At 33.9% G+C, this 16,968-nt stretch overlaps 1 protein-coding gene and 1 long non-coding RNA gene across 4 annotated transcripts; both read right to left on the bottom strand.

The window, feature by feature from the left end:
* Nucleotides 1-7,673: 7,673 nt before the first annotated feature.
* On the bottom strand, nucleotides 7,674-8,426 carry LOC148765008 (uncharacterized). The gene is made up of 2 exons (XR_016029859.1): nucleotides 8,286-8,426; nucleotides 7,674-7,876 (listed from the first exon to the last, which is right to left on the bottom strand). It is a non-coding gene; the product is annotated as an uncharacterized LOC148765008 (long non-coding RNA).
* A 2,783-nt stretch (nucleotides 8,427-11,209) lies between these two features.
* Nucleotides 11,210-13,914, bottom strand: LOC105956586 (uncharacterized). 3 transcript variants are annotated; one of them, XM_012980437.2, is made up of 5 exons: nucleotides 13,591-13,914; nucleotides 12,829-13,159; nucleotides 12,249-12,353; nucleotides 12,101-12,148; nucleotides 11,210-11,814 (listed from the first exon to the last, which is right to left on the bottom strand). In XM_012980437.2, the coding sequence occupies exons 2-5, from the start codon at nucleotides 13,096-13,098 to the stop codon at nucleotides 11,575-11,577; spliced, it is 663 nt and encodes a 220-aa protein (XP_012835891.1). In that variant the 5' UTR covers nucleotides 13,099-13,159; nucleotides 13,591-13,914; the 3' UTR covers nucleotides 11,210-11,574. The 3 variants fall into 3 exon arrangements, with proteins under 3 accessions (XP_012835891.1, XP_012835892.1, XP_088669413.1); XM_012980438.2 differs by lacking the exon at nucleotides 13,591-13,914 and adding an exon at nucleotides 13,405-13,565; XM_088813287.1 differs by lacking the exon at nucleotides 13,591-13,914 and adding an exon at nucleotides 13,417-13,524.
* Nucleotides 13,915-16,968: the final 3,054 nt, after the last annotated feature.

Raw genomic sequence — 16,968 nt, 5'->3', positions numbered from 1 at the left:
CCGAAGCACGAAAGTTAAAAACGAGAGCCGCTCGCTTCGTCATAGTGGGAGAAGAGTTATACAAACGAGGGTTCTCATTCCCTTACCTCAAGTGCCTCGACCCGACCACAGCGGATTACGTACTTAGAGAAGTACATGAAGGCATCTGCGGCAATCACTTGAGCGGGAGGACCTTAGCTCTCAAATTACTGAGGCAGGGCTACTATTGGCCGACGATGCATGAAGATGCGAAAAGATTAGTCCGGAGGTGTAAGCCCTGCCAAGAGCATGCCAATATCACTCACATGCCAGCAGCGTTAATGCAACCAATTGACAGCCCCATCCCTTTCGCCCAATGGGGGATGGATTTAGTTGGACCATTCCCGCCCGCCACAGGCGGACGCAAATACCTCATTGTAGCAGTGGACTACTTCACCAAATGGGTGGAGGCTGAACCCTTAGCACGTATCCGAGAGGAAGAAGTCATTCAATTCCTATGGAAAAACATCGTCTGTCGCTTCGGAATCCCACGTTCCATCATCTCGGATAATGGGACCCAATTCTGCGGTGACAAAGTAAAAAATTGGTGCCTCGGCCTAGACATCAAGCAGTTCTTCACATCCGTAGCAAATCCACAAGCTAACGGCCAGACGGAGGTCACGAATCGCACTATACTCCAACACCTCAAGACAAGGCTTGGAAATGCCAAAGGGAAGTGGGTGGACGAATTGCCTAACGCGCTATGGGCGTATCGCACAACCCCACGAGCAGCAACCGGAGAATCGCCCTTCAATCTAGCTTTCGGAACAGAGGCTATCGCACCCGTCGAAATCGGAGAACCATCTTGGCGAATCACCAACTATGATCCAACAGCTAATGAGGAGGCTATGCGGGGAAGCCTCGACCTCGTAGATGAATTACGTGAAGTCGCATACATCCGGCAACAGATGTATAAATCACGCATGGCCAAGGCATATAACTCCAAGGTCCGCCCTCGCTCCTTCCAAGTCGGAGATTTAGTTCTCCGGAAAGCTGAAGCATCTCACCCCATTGGCAAGCTCGACCCAAAGTGGGAAGGACCATATAAAATCACAAAAGTGGTCAACACGGGAGCATACCGCCTCGAGAACACTGACGGACACCCTATACCCAGAACATGGAATATAGGGAACCTCAAACGGTTCTACGCCTAAGGTATACACATACCTTACTTCAGATAAGTTGAAGACATCACCCATATTTCTTCTATATGAAAGTTACTTACGAATTGCCACCCATGCAGGCTCCACAACCTTCCACGTCACTTGTTTTGTAATGCTGCTTCTACATGGTGGGAAATTTGACACCACATAACGAGGTACATGAACGTCCCACCTAAACTGGGGGGCTAGTAATTTTTACTTACATCAACGACTCATAATTACATCCCATCATCTTCTCACAGGTCGAGAACCTGTTACGGGAGGATACACATTACTCAATCAATGCCCCAAAGAGCGAAGATACTCTATACCACATCGCCAAGGGTAATAATTATACATCCACTAGAATTCAACATACGGAAGATCTTATTTACTTTTACTAACATGAAAAAGTAATTCCACTAGCAGGCGTGATCGCATAACAACCCGCGGCAATTCATGAGTTCATTTCATATCTCGGAGGGCGAGAGAGAAAAATCAACTCCCGTTGTAGGGTACGTGTAAGAAGAAATACACATCACCATAACTTCAATTACTAAATCATCAATACAAGTGATTAAATAAATTCTCCTTTTTCTCAATTGTACTCGACAGGCATAAAGACGCCAAAGAAGTCAATCTACCATCAGCACAGTAAAACGAACGAGTATAAGGAAGACGTGGAAGAGGAACAAGTGTAATACAACCACCCACAAAAAATTGTTATCATCAATTTATTTATTTTAGCAGCATTTATTTACCTTCGCCTCACGTAGGCATATCCCATTAGCTATTTATTCACATTCGCCTCATATAGGCTTGTAACAACGCAACTTTGCTATCATTGAATAAATCAACTCTTTTTGCTTTACTCTTTGTGCTATCACATCTACACGAGTTACCTCTTGCCAAGAGTCAAATTCAAAACAACCTTGCAAACACTTAGAGAGACTTAGAAAATCCATATAGCCTGGCCAGCTGGATTATCTAAGTCCCTTCACTTGTTTAACGAGGTGTTCATTTTAAAACGTGGCCACGGACAAATATATTTAAGACCCAAGCGGTCCGAACAAAGGGCACGACCCTTAACAAAAACCTTGGGAGACTGATCCCCTCCCCAAGTACATCGCGTACAATGCTAAGTGTAAATACATATAAGCAACGCAATAATTCTTGACAATGTCAAAATAAATAAATCGAAATATTAAATTTCAAAGAAAAACAGAGCACAGAAAAATATCTAGAGTTAAAAATACATACCCATATTTATTACGAAGGAGATGAAGTTTAATTTTTTCCACCGCAAAAGGAGACTATTTATCTGGCCCTGGTATAATATTTAAAACCCTTAAATATATACCGCGCTGCCAAATAAATACAATTATCCCTTATTAAATTAAGGAAGTAATTCACCGACAACGGAAACAGCGCAATTAACTCTCGACACGACCCGGATCCCTCTACACAAGTCCCCGTCTCGAATCGAGAGTTGGGGGGCTTAATGATATACCTGAATGGGCCGGCCCAATGGGCCCTCAAATTTATCTACCAATTAGGCCAATTACACAAAAGCCCAAGCTCCTTCAAAATAAGGCTTGGGCCCAACAAAGTAAGTCCAACCCATTTTACGATATATAAATAGATGGTTTATTCATTCGTAAAGGTACGTTCTGATCATTGACAATTCACCTCAAGTTTTATTCTCTCTACTCTCTCTACGATCCATACATCTGACTTGAGCGTCGGAGGGGTTTCCGCCGGATCAACCCCCGGCTTAGCTCACGTGTGCTCTTTTCGTAGGGACCTCAGGAGCATCGAATTGACTAGCTACTGATCAGCTTTGCTCTCCCAGCTCATTTTCTACATTATCTTAGGTGAGCTAAACTTTAGCATCATCAATATATATATATATATATATAAAACACATAAATACACTTCACACACCTAGAAAGTATACAAATACATACATGTACACACCTTTTAACACTCGTGAGCACACACACTGCGCACACAAGAACGCCCAATCTGCACACATCTATAATACAGTTATTTTTATGCTATATCGGGTGATTTTTTACCGTTGATTTACACACACCATTGTGGATGTGTGGGTGTCTATATAAATGGTAAAGATTTACTCGATGTATTTATTATAGCGTAGTATAAACCCTATGATACAAACGCTTCACACACCCTTCACATGAAATTAATAAAGAAATTAAAGACCATAAACTGATGAAAATTGTCGGTAAAACAATGGAAATATGCAATAAACTAAGAAAAACAAACAATAAACGAACGAATAATGGAAGTTGATATATATCCTCTTGTGCTTGTAATATCAGTTCATAATCTCTTATGGTTAATGGAAATAGCGTCCGTTAGTTTTCTTGTCAAACTTAATCACAGGTGTCAAACTTTATGTGAGTTATCTATAAACATTAAAGGAAAAATGTAAGCACAGAGAGGTCGGTAATCTGCAAAATGTAGTATGTTGATATTTGACAAGCGCAGTTAATTTTGATGAAAAAGCGTTGCACCTACCTATCGCAAGAAGGTTATGTTCAGATATTACGATCACAAGAAAATTATCTGCAAAAATTTACCGCGAGGCGTTTAAGTACTATTTACCCAAATATTGAGTATAACAAGACATCAACTAAGGTAGTAAGATAGTAAACCAATAATAACAACATAAATTGCCAGTTTTAATTCGAAACATTTCTGATTTTGAAACAATTTTTTTTATTACTATTTTAAATTCCAAAAGTTTCAAATTTTGATTTTTTTTTCTTTTTCTAACGAGATGGAATTACCATACTTTCCAAGAATTTTACTTTTTCTTTTTCCGAAAGTGCTAATCCCGATTTGATTCATCTAAATTTCACCCTTACAGGAGATGAATTATTATAAAATGGTAAAATTAAAGAGAAATGAAATAAAAGAGGATTTGACTTTGATGAAAAAATAAAAGAAAAAGGAAATTTTGATGGAAGTGGAATGGCGGCTGAGGCGGTGAATAGTTAATAATAATAAATAATAATTGTTGTGGGGGTGGGGGTGGGGGGGGGGGGGGTGGTGGGGTGGCGTGGGTTTGTAAAGGTGAAGGCGGTGCACGGGTGGTGGAATCGAATCTCCAACTCCATCCTCCGCCCACCACTCTCACTTTCTTTAATTACCACTCATATAACTCATAGCTCATAGCTCATAGCTCAACTCATTTGGATAATTTAAGAAAAGGAAATTTTACATTTTACTTATTCATGAAAAATATTTAACTATTTTCTTTTACCCAACAAACTTATTGGGAATTTCAAAATTGATCCTAATCTTGTATACGTCTATGCTACATAATACGGAAACTTCAATTTTTGTAACGTTTTCGCGTTTCAGACCTGTTTCATGTCGGACACTGGAGGACACATGTCGAACACCTTATGGACCATTTTATAAGAAGTTAGAAACATGTTTTAATAGCAAATTTTCAATTTTTTTGTCGGTTCCCTAATTATTTACACGATTTAATGACCAAATGCAAATTAATAGTTGATAGAAAATTTTATTTTGAATATGTGTTGCATGAAAACATATAAAAAGAATTTATATATAAATAAAAAATTATATATATTTATATAGCATATTTATAAATATACCCTTATAATTTTAATATTTACACGTTTCTCTCAAGCTTCAGTATCCTCATTTTTTTGATATGCCGTTTTTCTGTGTCGGTTCCCATGTTTCCCCGTATCACTGGTTCCTTGTCCGTGCTACATAGAGTCTATAAATCGAGTGAAATAATCAAACATATGAGTGTATCAAATTAAACGAATTAGTAAATTATAGGTTCTAAAATAATAATTTTATAGTTATATAATCTATCTTGATTTTAATTTGATCGTATCAGTGAATCAAAATAATAATGATTTTTTTACAAAAAAATCCACAATCATATATGTATTAGCCTGCAAACAATACTGCAGGTGTAAACTGGACTAGACAAGTTATATGTAATGAACTGTGCCTAGAAAATATTGGGAAAAATCGGCACGTTTCTTATACTATGCCTAAAGAGAACTTTTTGGGTATGCCGGTGAATATCTCTACTAATATTATCTAGCAAAGATGATGTTCTATACTCGGACAAAAGTCGATAGAAAATATTGTGATTGGAATTTAGGCCTTTGGGTCATGATTGATACCCATAAACGTGCAAATACTCCATGGTTACTAGACGTAAAATTTGTACTAATAATTCTACGGTCATTACACGCTCTCATACTCCACCCTAATCTTCCATTGCAAGAAAAATAACAATGTCTTTAAATGATCGTAGATTTGCATACCCGATTGGATTGAAAGTTCATTGATCGCTACTTTCTTCTAGTAGCATGTTATAAACTAATGGTGAAAGTCAGAAGGATTGAAGTCGAATCCCTTTCATCAATTACTACGCATTTCCTCTTGTATGGATGCTTAGTTATCCACCGTAAGATTTTCTTTGTTTGAACCTCCCTTTTGGCTAGAGATCCTCCGTGAACTTCGGAAGCTTCTAATTACTGGTCGCAGGGACTATCTTTTTTTAAATCCATTTTTACCACAAGCTTTTAATAATATTTCCCTTATTCACTATCCCTTAACTCGCGGATCATGATTTTTAGGCTTAATTCCACTTTGCACCCTTAAAATATACCATTTTGGCACTTTGCACCCGCGAAATAAATTAATAGCATTTTGCACCCTCGAAACATAATAAATCATGCATAATGCAACCCGAATGAATTTTTAAAACTAATAAATGTAATTTAATATTTTTGTGGCAGTTTTTAGGATGACTAATGTCAAATAATTTTTTTTATTCATCAATTATTTTGAAACTATAAAGTGCATAAATACAAATACATATTTCGTTATCAAGCTATTGTCTGAAAATCATATTTTCTTCAAAATATTTTTACTTAATATTTCTATTAGTTACAATAAAAAAAAATACATCAATTTAATAATTTAGTGATAAAAGTTTATTTTATTTTATTTTGTAAGATAATCCAATATTTTTTTTCGCACTGTGTGCGCTCGAAATTAGGTTGGAGGTTGAAGAAAATAATATATATTTTTTATTTTGCATCTCCAATAAAATATAAGCCTTGATTATTCAATTCAGGGTGCATCGTGAATGATTTATTATATTTTGAGGGTGCAAAGTGCTATTATTGTTTTCTAAGGGTGCAAAGTGCCAAAAGGCTTATTTCAAGGGAGCAAAGTGGAATTAAGCCTGATTTTTAACACGATTTTTAAGTTCTATTTTTTCACCAGTTGCACCATTTATGAACCAAAAAAATTAGAGTTTAAGAAAATAAAAAAAGAAAAAAAATTCTTACCAATAGTTTACCGTTAGAAACAACTTGACCTATTTCGGCTCTTGGTTCGGTTTTTTACTATTTTTTTTTCTCAATCCGCCCCCTACCCCTAGTATCACATTATTAAAAAAAAGGGCTAAATACAGTTTGCACCCCAGTACTATTACAATTGTCACATCCACCCACAAAACACCCCCTGCCGTCCATCTCTGTTACAAAATCCGTCCCATTCAAATGTTGACTGACTTTTGAAGTAGCCGGTGGAAAAATTGTGACCAAAACACCCCTCTAATTGTGTATAAAATGGGTGCATCATTCTTCACTAATTTGTACTCAATTCCTTTCCAATTTCTTTCTAATTTTCATTTTCAGCCCCTTTTTTTACCCCAAGTTTCTAAAAAAATATATATATATATATTCTAGAAATTATTTTTAATTTTTTTTTTAATTCATAATTAATCGGTTTAAAAATGTCTTCCGGTAGTTCAAATTCTCAAAATTCGTGTTTTAGGTCCAAACACTACATGTCATATTTTTCAGGAACCACTTGTCAATGCAATCGGAGCGCCGAAGTTCGAACATCTTGGACTGTCAATAATCCGTGTCAGAAATTTGCAGGATGTGCTAATTGGGATGTAAGTTCTTCATATTATAGTACAAAATTTCTTTTTCGTTTGTACCTAACATTTACTTATTTTCTCATGTATGGAAATAGAAGCCCAACGGATGCAAGTTTCTACAATGGATTGAGCCTGAAATATGTGAAAATGGGCTGGAGATCGGGCAAGGATTTCAAAGATTTTTTGATTAAAAAAAAAGAGAAAATCAACATGCTAGAGGCTGTCAATGAAACACTAAAGTTGAACAACGAGAAACTCCATGAGGTAGCTCTCAATTTGACCAGGACCAAATGATGATGAAGATGAAGGCATGGAAGAAAAACTCAAAATATTAGAACGTGGAGCATCCAACTACAAAAAGACAATTAGAATTCTCAAAATAGTTGTGATATGGGCATTTTTCCTGTTTCTATTAAGTTGGTTAGGACAAGGCTCAAACAAAAAAGAGCTATTTGTATGTAATGTAGATTATCTATGTAAATAAAATATCCTGGAAGTTGAAATGTAGATTTGCAATGAAACAAGAAAAAGAGTTATTTGTATGTAAAAGTAGATTATCTATATAAATGAAATATCATGTAAATTCATCCCAAAAATATCAAAAGTACCATAACAGATCCAAAGTATAAAAACATAATTCAAAACCATTAAATATATCAATAAAAACCTACAAAATAACTTTCAAACCTCCCTCCATGATTAATTCTAAAGGTAAAAATGTATCTGGCATTTTAACCTGCATAAAAACATGAAAATAGGTGAATTACAGTAGCTAAAATCCCCAAAATTCCCAAAATTTTGAAAATCCCTAAAACCCAAAAAATCCCCAAATTCTACTGAGTATAGAAACCATCTCTTCAAAACTCTTTTCAAATAAATTCCCAAAACTGAATTTCAAAAAATTTCAAAACCCCCAAAATCCTTCACTCGTAATCCCCAAAATCCCTAAATCCAAAAAAACATAACTTTAAATACAAAATAGAGCTTGTATTGTAAATACCAATCCAAAGCCGTAAATTTTGTATTAATAATTCCGTGAAAGTAGGGTTGTAACCGAATCCTTAAAGATCTAAACCCAAATTCTGCATGCGATAAAACCCCCAAAAAATCCCAACCCTAAATTAAGCGAAAATTTCAGAACTTACCTTTGTTTACACCAAGTTCTCTTCAAATTGCTTCAAAGACATCTATGATGTGTTGAATCGCAGGGGAAAAGATGAATGACAGGAGAAGAGGGGAAAGTTTCTTCCAATGTGTTTAGCTGAACGTGTTTGATATTTTTTCCCAAATTACAAAGTCTAAAAATGGCTACTTCTATCAAATAAAAGGAAGGGTAAAAATGTAATTACACAGCTGAAACTAACACCGTTAGATATGTGAGAGTTGACTGTTAAGGTGAAGGGGTGTTTTGTCGCATTTCATAGTACATGAGGTAAATGCGATAATGGTGATAGTACAGAGGGTGCAAACTGTATTTAGGCCTTAAAAAAAAAATCTCCAAATTTGAACAGTTCCATCCTTAATTCAACATCACTTATTGATTATATATACCCATACATAAATGGGATAATTAGCAAGACCCCCCTCATCTAGGTAAATGAGTTAAGAAAACCCCCCCTCCCAAAAATAATTAGAGAAAACCCCCCTTACCTAATATCCTACCCAAATATTATTTAATAATTCCCAAACCACCCTTATTACCCCTAACCCATTGCCGTTCTCTCTTTTTTTTCTTGTCTTCTCATCTTCTCGTCTTCTGCTTCTCTTCTGCCGTGTTCTTTGTTTTTTTTTTTTTTTCTTTCTCCGACAAATCTTCTCATCACCGTCGCCCCCGTCGCCGCTGCCAACCTGGCTCACCGTTCATCAACAAACAACCCCATTTCTCTCTCTTCATTCCTCCCCAGTTCACCACCACCACTATCTCTCCTCTGCCGTCCACTGATACCGTTGCCAAAATGATGAAAGGTGCCTCCGTTGACCAACGCCGCCGCCGGAGAGGATGTGGAGGGGGAGTAAGTGGCCGTGGAAGAAGATTTCATCCGCCGGAGATAAATCGATGGCGGCGATTGGAGGAGGGGATTTTGGTTTGTTGGTGTTAATGTCGGACGGCGGTTGTGGCGGCGGCGGTTGGGGCGGCGGGTGGAGGGAGATGGTGAAGGAGAATTCATGGGAGGGTGAGGATGAAGGTGAAGGTGGATTGATGAGTTGTACCTGCTGCTTTGTTTGTTGTTCCTCTTCACCCCTCACTATAATTTGATGCTCAATTTCCATAGCTTTTTCTTTTTTTTTTTTGATGAATTGCCAATTTTTTTTCTTAAAACCTAACGGGTTCGGCCATGGCAGGAGCTCTGGGTGGTGTGGTGACGAAGGGGAGGTTGTTTTTTGATTTTTTTGTGGATGAAACCTAAATCGACTATGTACATGTTCATAGTCGATTAAGCTAATCGACTATGCTCTGGTAGTCGATTAAGGTTCATCGACTCCAATTTTTTTTTATTTTTTTTGGATTTTTTGTTTATTGCTTTCAATTGTATAAATCATTTATAATATTTGTATATTTTTTTGTTTTGGTAATATATAGTTGATTTTGTATTTTTTTCGCAGTTGTGATTTGTTATTTTTAGTAGCAGATTCTTAATCGACTATGCTTCACATCATAGTCGATTAATACACCTGATATAGAAAAAAAAATTAAAAAAACAAAAAAAAAAAAATAATTAAATAATTTCCTTAATCGACTATGAAGCATAGTCGATTAAGGCTTAATCGACTATGCTTCATAGTCGATTAAGAAAAAAAACGGAAAAAAAAAAAAAAAAATTGCTGAGCGTGACCCACTGATGATGTGGCGGGTGGGGACAAAGCTGGAAAGCATAATAGCTGAAAATGGGTGTGGACTTTTCTCAAATGGACTAAAATATTTTGGGCCTCCCTCAATTAAAAAAAATAATGAGGGGGTTTTCTCAAAGAGCCCCTACATAAATATGATTAGGAAAATTAGATCTAAATTTTCTTAATTATCATTTCTGGTTTATCGTTCTTTGAAAATACATCACCCGTCTAATATTGACCGCAAACCAACCCATATGCACTAAATTACTTTTTAATCTTGTTGGAATGCTTTACTTTTTTTTTTTAAAGACCATTAGAAATTTAGTGATATTAAAAGACAATAATGCCCCTTGTGCCTAAAACCAAATACATAATCAGTCGATCTTTACTTCAAACGCATTATTCTTAAGAATACAAGCTCCAATTTATTACAAGATATTTAAACTTCCATATCAAATAATCTGCAGCCTGCAGATTGTGTAATTTGTGTTAATTCAACATAGCATTTCATCCAATTTTGTACAATAATATTGTGAACTTCAAATTTTATATAGTTAGCCAACGGTTAATCATTCCTAAAATTAAACATAAAAGGGTAAAATAAGATTCTAATGATTGTCCAATCTACATCAGTTTATGTGCATATTGCGTTGAATGAAATGTAACTATTTTTCAAATTTTAATCCACCGAAAACAATAATATGAAAAACATATGGGTTTCCTTTCTTGATTTATTTTTACATGAGCGTTTTCAATTTATTTCTCAAAGAACGTGAATTTCTGTATTTTTTGACCTTCAGGTGTTTTCCTCTTACAAAGGTATTATTCACTTAATGTGGAGAGGGTGGAATTTTGTGGTAAAGATTCTAATAGAAAATGGTGGAGTTTTCTGTAGTAAATATTCTAATTAATTTGGTGATAGACGGTTTATGAATTTGTACAGAAAACATGGGTGAAAGAGGAGGAAAGGAGTAAAACAGGAAATGCATTTTATTTGGTGGTGAAATAAGATATGTTTAGTTTGGAAATAGCACGTCTCAAAAGAAAAAAACTAAGATAATCATTACTATTTAATGAGTTTATAAGAGAGAGAGTTAATGATCGATACTTAATAGAGTTAATGATTAATAATGGTGAAATAGCAGCAAAAAAATAAAAAAATACATTTATGCATTATTAAAACTCTAAAGTGAAAAATACTAATATGGAATATAAAAAAATTCTCTAAAGCATCGGATAATATAAATAGCATTTTAATTAAATTAAATGTTGGTAGAGGTGAATCACATTGAACACGGTTTTGTAGATGTTACACTTGCGAGTTTCATCGGATAACATATCACCCTAAATTTACACAATCACAAACGTAAATAAACACACGAGTGTGTGTGCGTAAAACGCGTGTTCGATGAATACACGTGTACATTAGAATATTACAAGGCGAATTTCAACATGAATATGCATCTTCGACATACATGGGGACACAATCAAACAAGACGTAAATATATTTTTATTTTTATTTTTTTTCGCATAAACCCGACATAAATAATTTAAAACACTTGGAAAATAAAAATACAGATAATTTATTATAGGGGAAGTGTTTTAGTATAAAGTGGCAAGTACCTCCAACAAGGAAGCAACAAACTCCATTTGCGTGTCTTGATCGATAGTCGAGAAGAGAGGAACGTGCACAAATACCGATTTTACCCCATTCTGCTCCGCGAAACGCAACGAATGGTAATACACATAGTTGCATACAAATCTTCCGGCATCGTCCGAACTCGTCACTTCATAACCCTTTTTCGCCAACGTCTTTGTGATTTCCTCAACGGGAATTGAACTCTGCACATAATTATCAAATTGAATAATTAAAAAAAAATATACAGTTAAACCTCTATAAATTAATACAGTCGGGACCAGCAAAATTCTATTAATTTAGCGAAATATTAAATTATCGAACTAATAATTTAATACGTTTTCAACAGAGTCGGGACCGAGAAAAACTATTATTTAAGTGATGTTATTAATTTATCGAGGTTCTACTGTATATTAAATTCAAATCCTTGTATATTAAATTCAAATCCTGTTACAAATTGGGGAAGTAGGGGACACTAAATATATGAATTACCTCTCGTATACGTGAAATCGCACCATCTGCTGGAACAATGGGAAGTTTCTGCGACGAATAAGAAGAGGGGTATTAATTTATTTAAAATTATTCGGGAAATTAGAAAAATTGAAAGGACACTTGGAGAAATTCTATTGGTCGATCAAACCTGAGGCTTCCACCCCAACTGGTCGGGGCAACGGAATGTAGCCTCGTTCACAGCTTGCTGCTCTATAGCAAATCTCGTGGCTCCACTATTAACCCCCAAATGAATCTGTAAAAAACAATCTATCAAAAATGAATAAATGACGATCGACGCAATCTCAATCAAGAAACAATACACGAAATATTTTATTGTCGACTTTTTACTGAAGTCGAAGTATTAGACTCTCAGGCCCCGTTTGGTTGGCCCCGTTTGGTTGGCAAGATAAGATTAAATAATCTAATGAAACCCAATTATTTTATTGGAGCTCGCGACGTCCAACAAAAATAAAACTCTATAGAAGGCAACATAATTTTGGCGGGTCGACCCGGCAATTTATTGGGGATACCAAACATCATATTAAGTCCAACTATTTAGTCAATCTTAGCTTATCTTGGCAACCAAACAGGGCCTCAATGGAGTAAAAGCAATCAAGCAAAACACGAGATTTTACGGTCGCAATTGCGAGCGTCGTTTACTTGAGTCGAACTATTCGACTTTCTAAATGAGCTAAAAAAAACGAAGCCGTGATTAGAGAGATAGTTACCCAAATAACGGTGCCGGAATTCGAGACGGAAGTAGTATCTTTAATTACGGCAGATTGCAGTGTTTGATATAACGGGACGATCGCGCCTTGTCCGGCAGTTTCGAGAATCCTGCAATTACCGAGAATTAGCCTTTCGGGCAAACCCCGTTTGTTCATGTAATTTTGCAGATTTTCGACTATAGTTTCGGTTGGATTCTCCGCGACTCCGTGGAATCTTTTAAATCCCGTTACGTGGACCGTAACACCCGGCGTAGGCCCTTCAGATCCCATCTATCGAATCCAACAACTAATGTAAGTCCCTGAAATTCTCCGAAATCGATTACCTTCAATCCTGTTGATGAAAAAACAAGATTTAAAAAGCTAAAATGTTTCTTTTTTCCCCACTCATTTATTAGGAAAAATCGAAAAAAAAACAAAGAAGCAGGGAAATTAGAAATAAATAAATAAATTCTCTGAAAATCTGCATGACCAGACAGAAGAACAAACGTTGTAAGAAAAAAAAAAGCACTTGTCCAAAAAACCATGATCAACAACAATATATCAAAAAGACAGAATCTTGATCAGCTTAATTCTTACATAAAACCCTACTTGATTATGAATCAAACAGAACCCAAAAGCCCGAAATTGAAAGTCAAATACAACTCAAAAGCTAAGAACCCAGATGAAAAATCGACACATATAATCAAGAAAAGCGATTCATCAGATGAAATCGAATCAAGAAAACAGCTTTTAAGTTTGAAAGTTTGCGCTAAGGTTATTTACCTGAAACTTGATAGGCAAAAAGGCAAGGAGAGATGACTCAACAACCACTGATCTCTTTGATTTGTTGGGTGTAAGAAATTATGGAAAAACAAGAGTGAGAAATTCCTTTTTATGAGTGCATTAGACTTTAGACAACAAAAGGGCAAAAAGACGAAGAAAGGGGGGTTAGGAATCAAAAAGGAAAATGGATAAAGAACGTGTGTGTGTGTGTGTGGGTGGGTTTTTTAAATAAAATATTGAAATATTTTAGGTGATAGTTTTTTTTCTTGTTATTTAATTCAGGTAGAAGAATTAACCCGTAGATTTGCTTAAATAACTACCAGAGCTGTACACATATTCATGACTATATATGTGATTATGTGTAGATCTACGGTATAAATTCATCAATTGTAAATAACTAGGTGTATCATCTAATTTTCCCTACTTTTGGGTTTTTTTTAAGAGCCAACTCCAATGAGTTTATTAAATAAGGTATTCAAACATTTAAATTTAGGCGGCGACTATATGCAATCGCAAAATTACTTAGGGGAACACCAAATCTAATTTTTCACCAAATGAATTACTAAAAGACTATTATACCCTTACTAAAATACAAAATCCACAATTATAAAATTCCACAACTTTCTTTGTGCAAGACACACAAGCAATACCAATTTCATCTTCCTCACAAACTCATTTCACACAAATTATTCAAAAAAAAAAAAAAAAAAAAAAAAAATCTTCATCTTCTCCAAAAATCCTCAACACCCAAAACCATCAAATCTTATTAAAACATGCAAATGATAACATTATGGAGTCACGAGACATCAATATAGAGAATTCTATAGAAAAAATAGAAAACAAACTATTATGCAATAGTAATTATGTCTAATTTGAATGAATAGTTCAAAATCAATATTGGGGTTATATTTGTAATTTTTAGTCTTGCTCTTAGTAAGTTTATTTATATTTTGGTTTTGCATCAAGTAAGATCTTGCACTTAGTAATTTTAGTCTTGCATATATTCGTTGCCTTAAATTTAATCATTTTTTATATATTTGAGAATATAAATTATTAACTACGATGCGAATGGAGTTATCAAATAAATGTTTTATTTTGATAATTCAACTATTAGGATGTAAATATATTTGTTGGAATTTGAGTTATAAACATCTCATCACAATTGGGTATTCAAACATTTAAATTTAGTCATCATTAGTTATCAAATGAATGTTTTGTTTTGACAATTCAACTATTGGGATGTAAATATATTTGCTGGAATTTGAGTTATAAAAAATATAACTACATAAACATTTTATCACAAGTTGACATGTGGCAATTACAAATAAGACCAAATAATTTCATAACTCAAATTGGAGTAGATGGATTTTAAATCAATATTCAAAATACCATCTCGAATATTAAATGAATATTTGATAACTCAATTTTCATATCTAGCATTGAAATTACTCCAAGGAGGATGAATCGAAATTGAATTGGCACTTTTTGAAAGAATTTTTTTTTTTTCTAATTTTTCTTTCAAATAAAAAACTAATTTCAATTGTGTTACAAATTTATTTTGAAAAAATGAAAATTAGTATTTCAGAAAATTGAATGAAAAAACTTGTTAAAAAAATTATTGGATTGGACCGGAATCGAAAGGAACAGAATTCGGAATTTTTTATGCGTGATAATATAAATGACATAACTATTGTTGATATGATAAGTGTAAGTTTTGCAAAAATAAAAAATAAAACAAAAACAAATAAAAAATAAGAATCTAAATATGTATTTCAATTACGTTCCAAAAAATGAAAAAATCGGAAATTTTGGCATTTGGATTGAAAACATTGTTCATAAATCGGGAACGTTTCAATCTTAATCGGCGGGTATCCAAAAATTTGTTCAAAAAATCCCATCTCTGATTTTTCAACATTGACAAGCTAATGAGTATATTGCTTACTTTAGATTTTGATTAAGGTTCTTGAGTTCTAATTTTTATTTGCTAAAATATATCTTATTAATTTTTATATATATTTCGAGTATTTTATCCTTGGTTGTATCATTTATAACTAATGTGTATTAAACTTTTTTTTTCGTAACAAAACACTGAATTGTCGTGATTCAACGTCGTTTTTTGGCTTGAAAAAAATTGCACATTGTATTTTAGGTAATACTTGAAAATTTAATAACTTTGAGTATGAATGTCTTAGTTACTCAAATTTGGTTGTTCTTAGAATATGAAATTCTACTAAGATTATACTTTTTTTTTTTGTCTCTTTTATTGTAATTTTTGTATTTTTATAGTTTAATTAAATTGAGACTTTCAAATTTAATATGTCTTCTTACAGTAGTATTTTATATATATGAGAAATTTGACTAGTTAATAATTACTTCTTTATTTCATGATCTAAGTGATAATTGTGCAATGATTGTTGATAATTGAGAGTGTAGATTCATTCACCATTCCACAATTATATTGTGGAAAATAATATTTAAAGTGAATATATGAATATAATAATTAATAAACAACTTAATGTATCATTCATATCCAATCAATTATAATGACTCATGATATGGTGCGAGTTGACTTTCTCTTTTCTTATTAGTTAGGTGGGATTGGTGATGTGTCTTTATCATTAATCTTTATTGGTGATGCTAACAAATTAAGAATAGTTCGACTTAGGCTGAAAGTTGGAACATAATTTTCAATTTTAACAAGTTTCGATTTGAAAAGTTTCGATTTTGAGCAACTTTTTCCATCTTGATTATCAATATTTTTTCGAACTATTTGGCTTAGAATTATATAAAAAATATTTGGAATTTTCAATTTTCGATTTGATTTAATTACCGAAATTAAGTCTAAAAATTTCGAAATAAATTATGAATAGTTCAATTTGAACTCTTGCGGAATTGCACACATAAATCATAATATCGACTTAGTCAGACACCTTGTACATAGAGGTTGCATCTGGGATTAAGAGATTTAAAATGAATGGATTTGAAATGTGCTGAAATCGTGATTGAAAGTGACTACAAATGGTTATGGATTTGAAATCCCTCACAATTGCTCCAAAAATAATTAAAAATAATGTATATGGATATAAATTCTTGGTCAAATGATTCTATCCAAATAGCTTTAATGGATTTTTTTTTATTGATTTGAAATTCCTCTATCAAATCTCTCTATTAAAATGCACCCATGAAATTATAATTCGATAACTCGATCGGAGCCGGGTGAACAATATTTTAAAACATTGCTTTAACAATTCACTCCATGAATGAAATTTACATAATTATACGTAAATATTATATGTTTCTAAATTTATATTCGAATATGTGTTATAATCGTCATATTTGCAGTTAAAATGGACAACAATGTCCATTATAATGATCTTG

Source organism: Erythranthe guttata, chromosome 14, assembly GCF_056151865.1.
Source record: "Erythranthe guttata isolate IM_541 chromosome 14, IM_541, whole genome shotgun sequence".
NCBI lineage: Eukaryota > Viridiplantae > Streptophyta > Magnoliopsida > Lamiales > Phrymaceae > Erythranthe > Erythranthe guttata.
This window is presented reverse-complemented; position numbering and strand designations above follow the sequence as displayed.

Coding starts and splice junctions, on each gene's coding strand:
- LOC105956586 (XM_012980437.2), bottom strand. CDS start 13,098: ATGGGATCTGAAGGGCCTACGCCGGGTGTTACGGTCCACGTAACGGGA. Junction 12,354..12,828: donor ATTCCGGCACCGTTATTTGG/GTAACTATCTCT, acceptor TGTTTTTTACAG/ATTCATTTGGGGGTTAATAG. Junction 12,149..12,248: donor AGTTGGGGTGGAAGCCTCAG/GTTTGATCGACC, acceptor TATTCGTCGCAG/AAACTTCCCATTGTTCCAGC.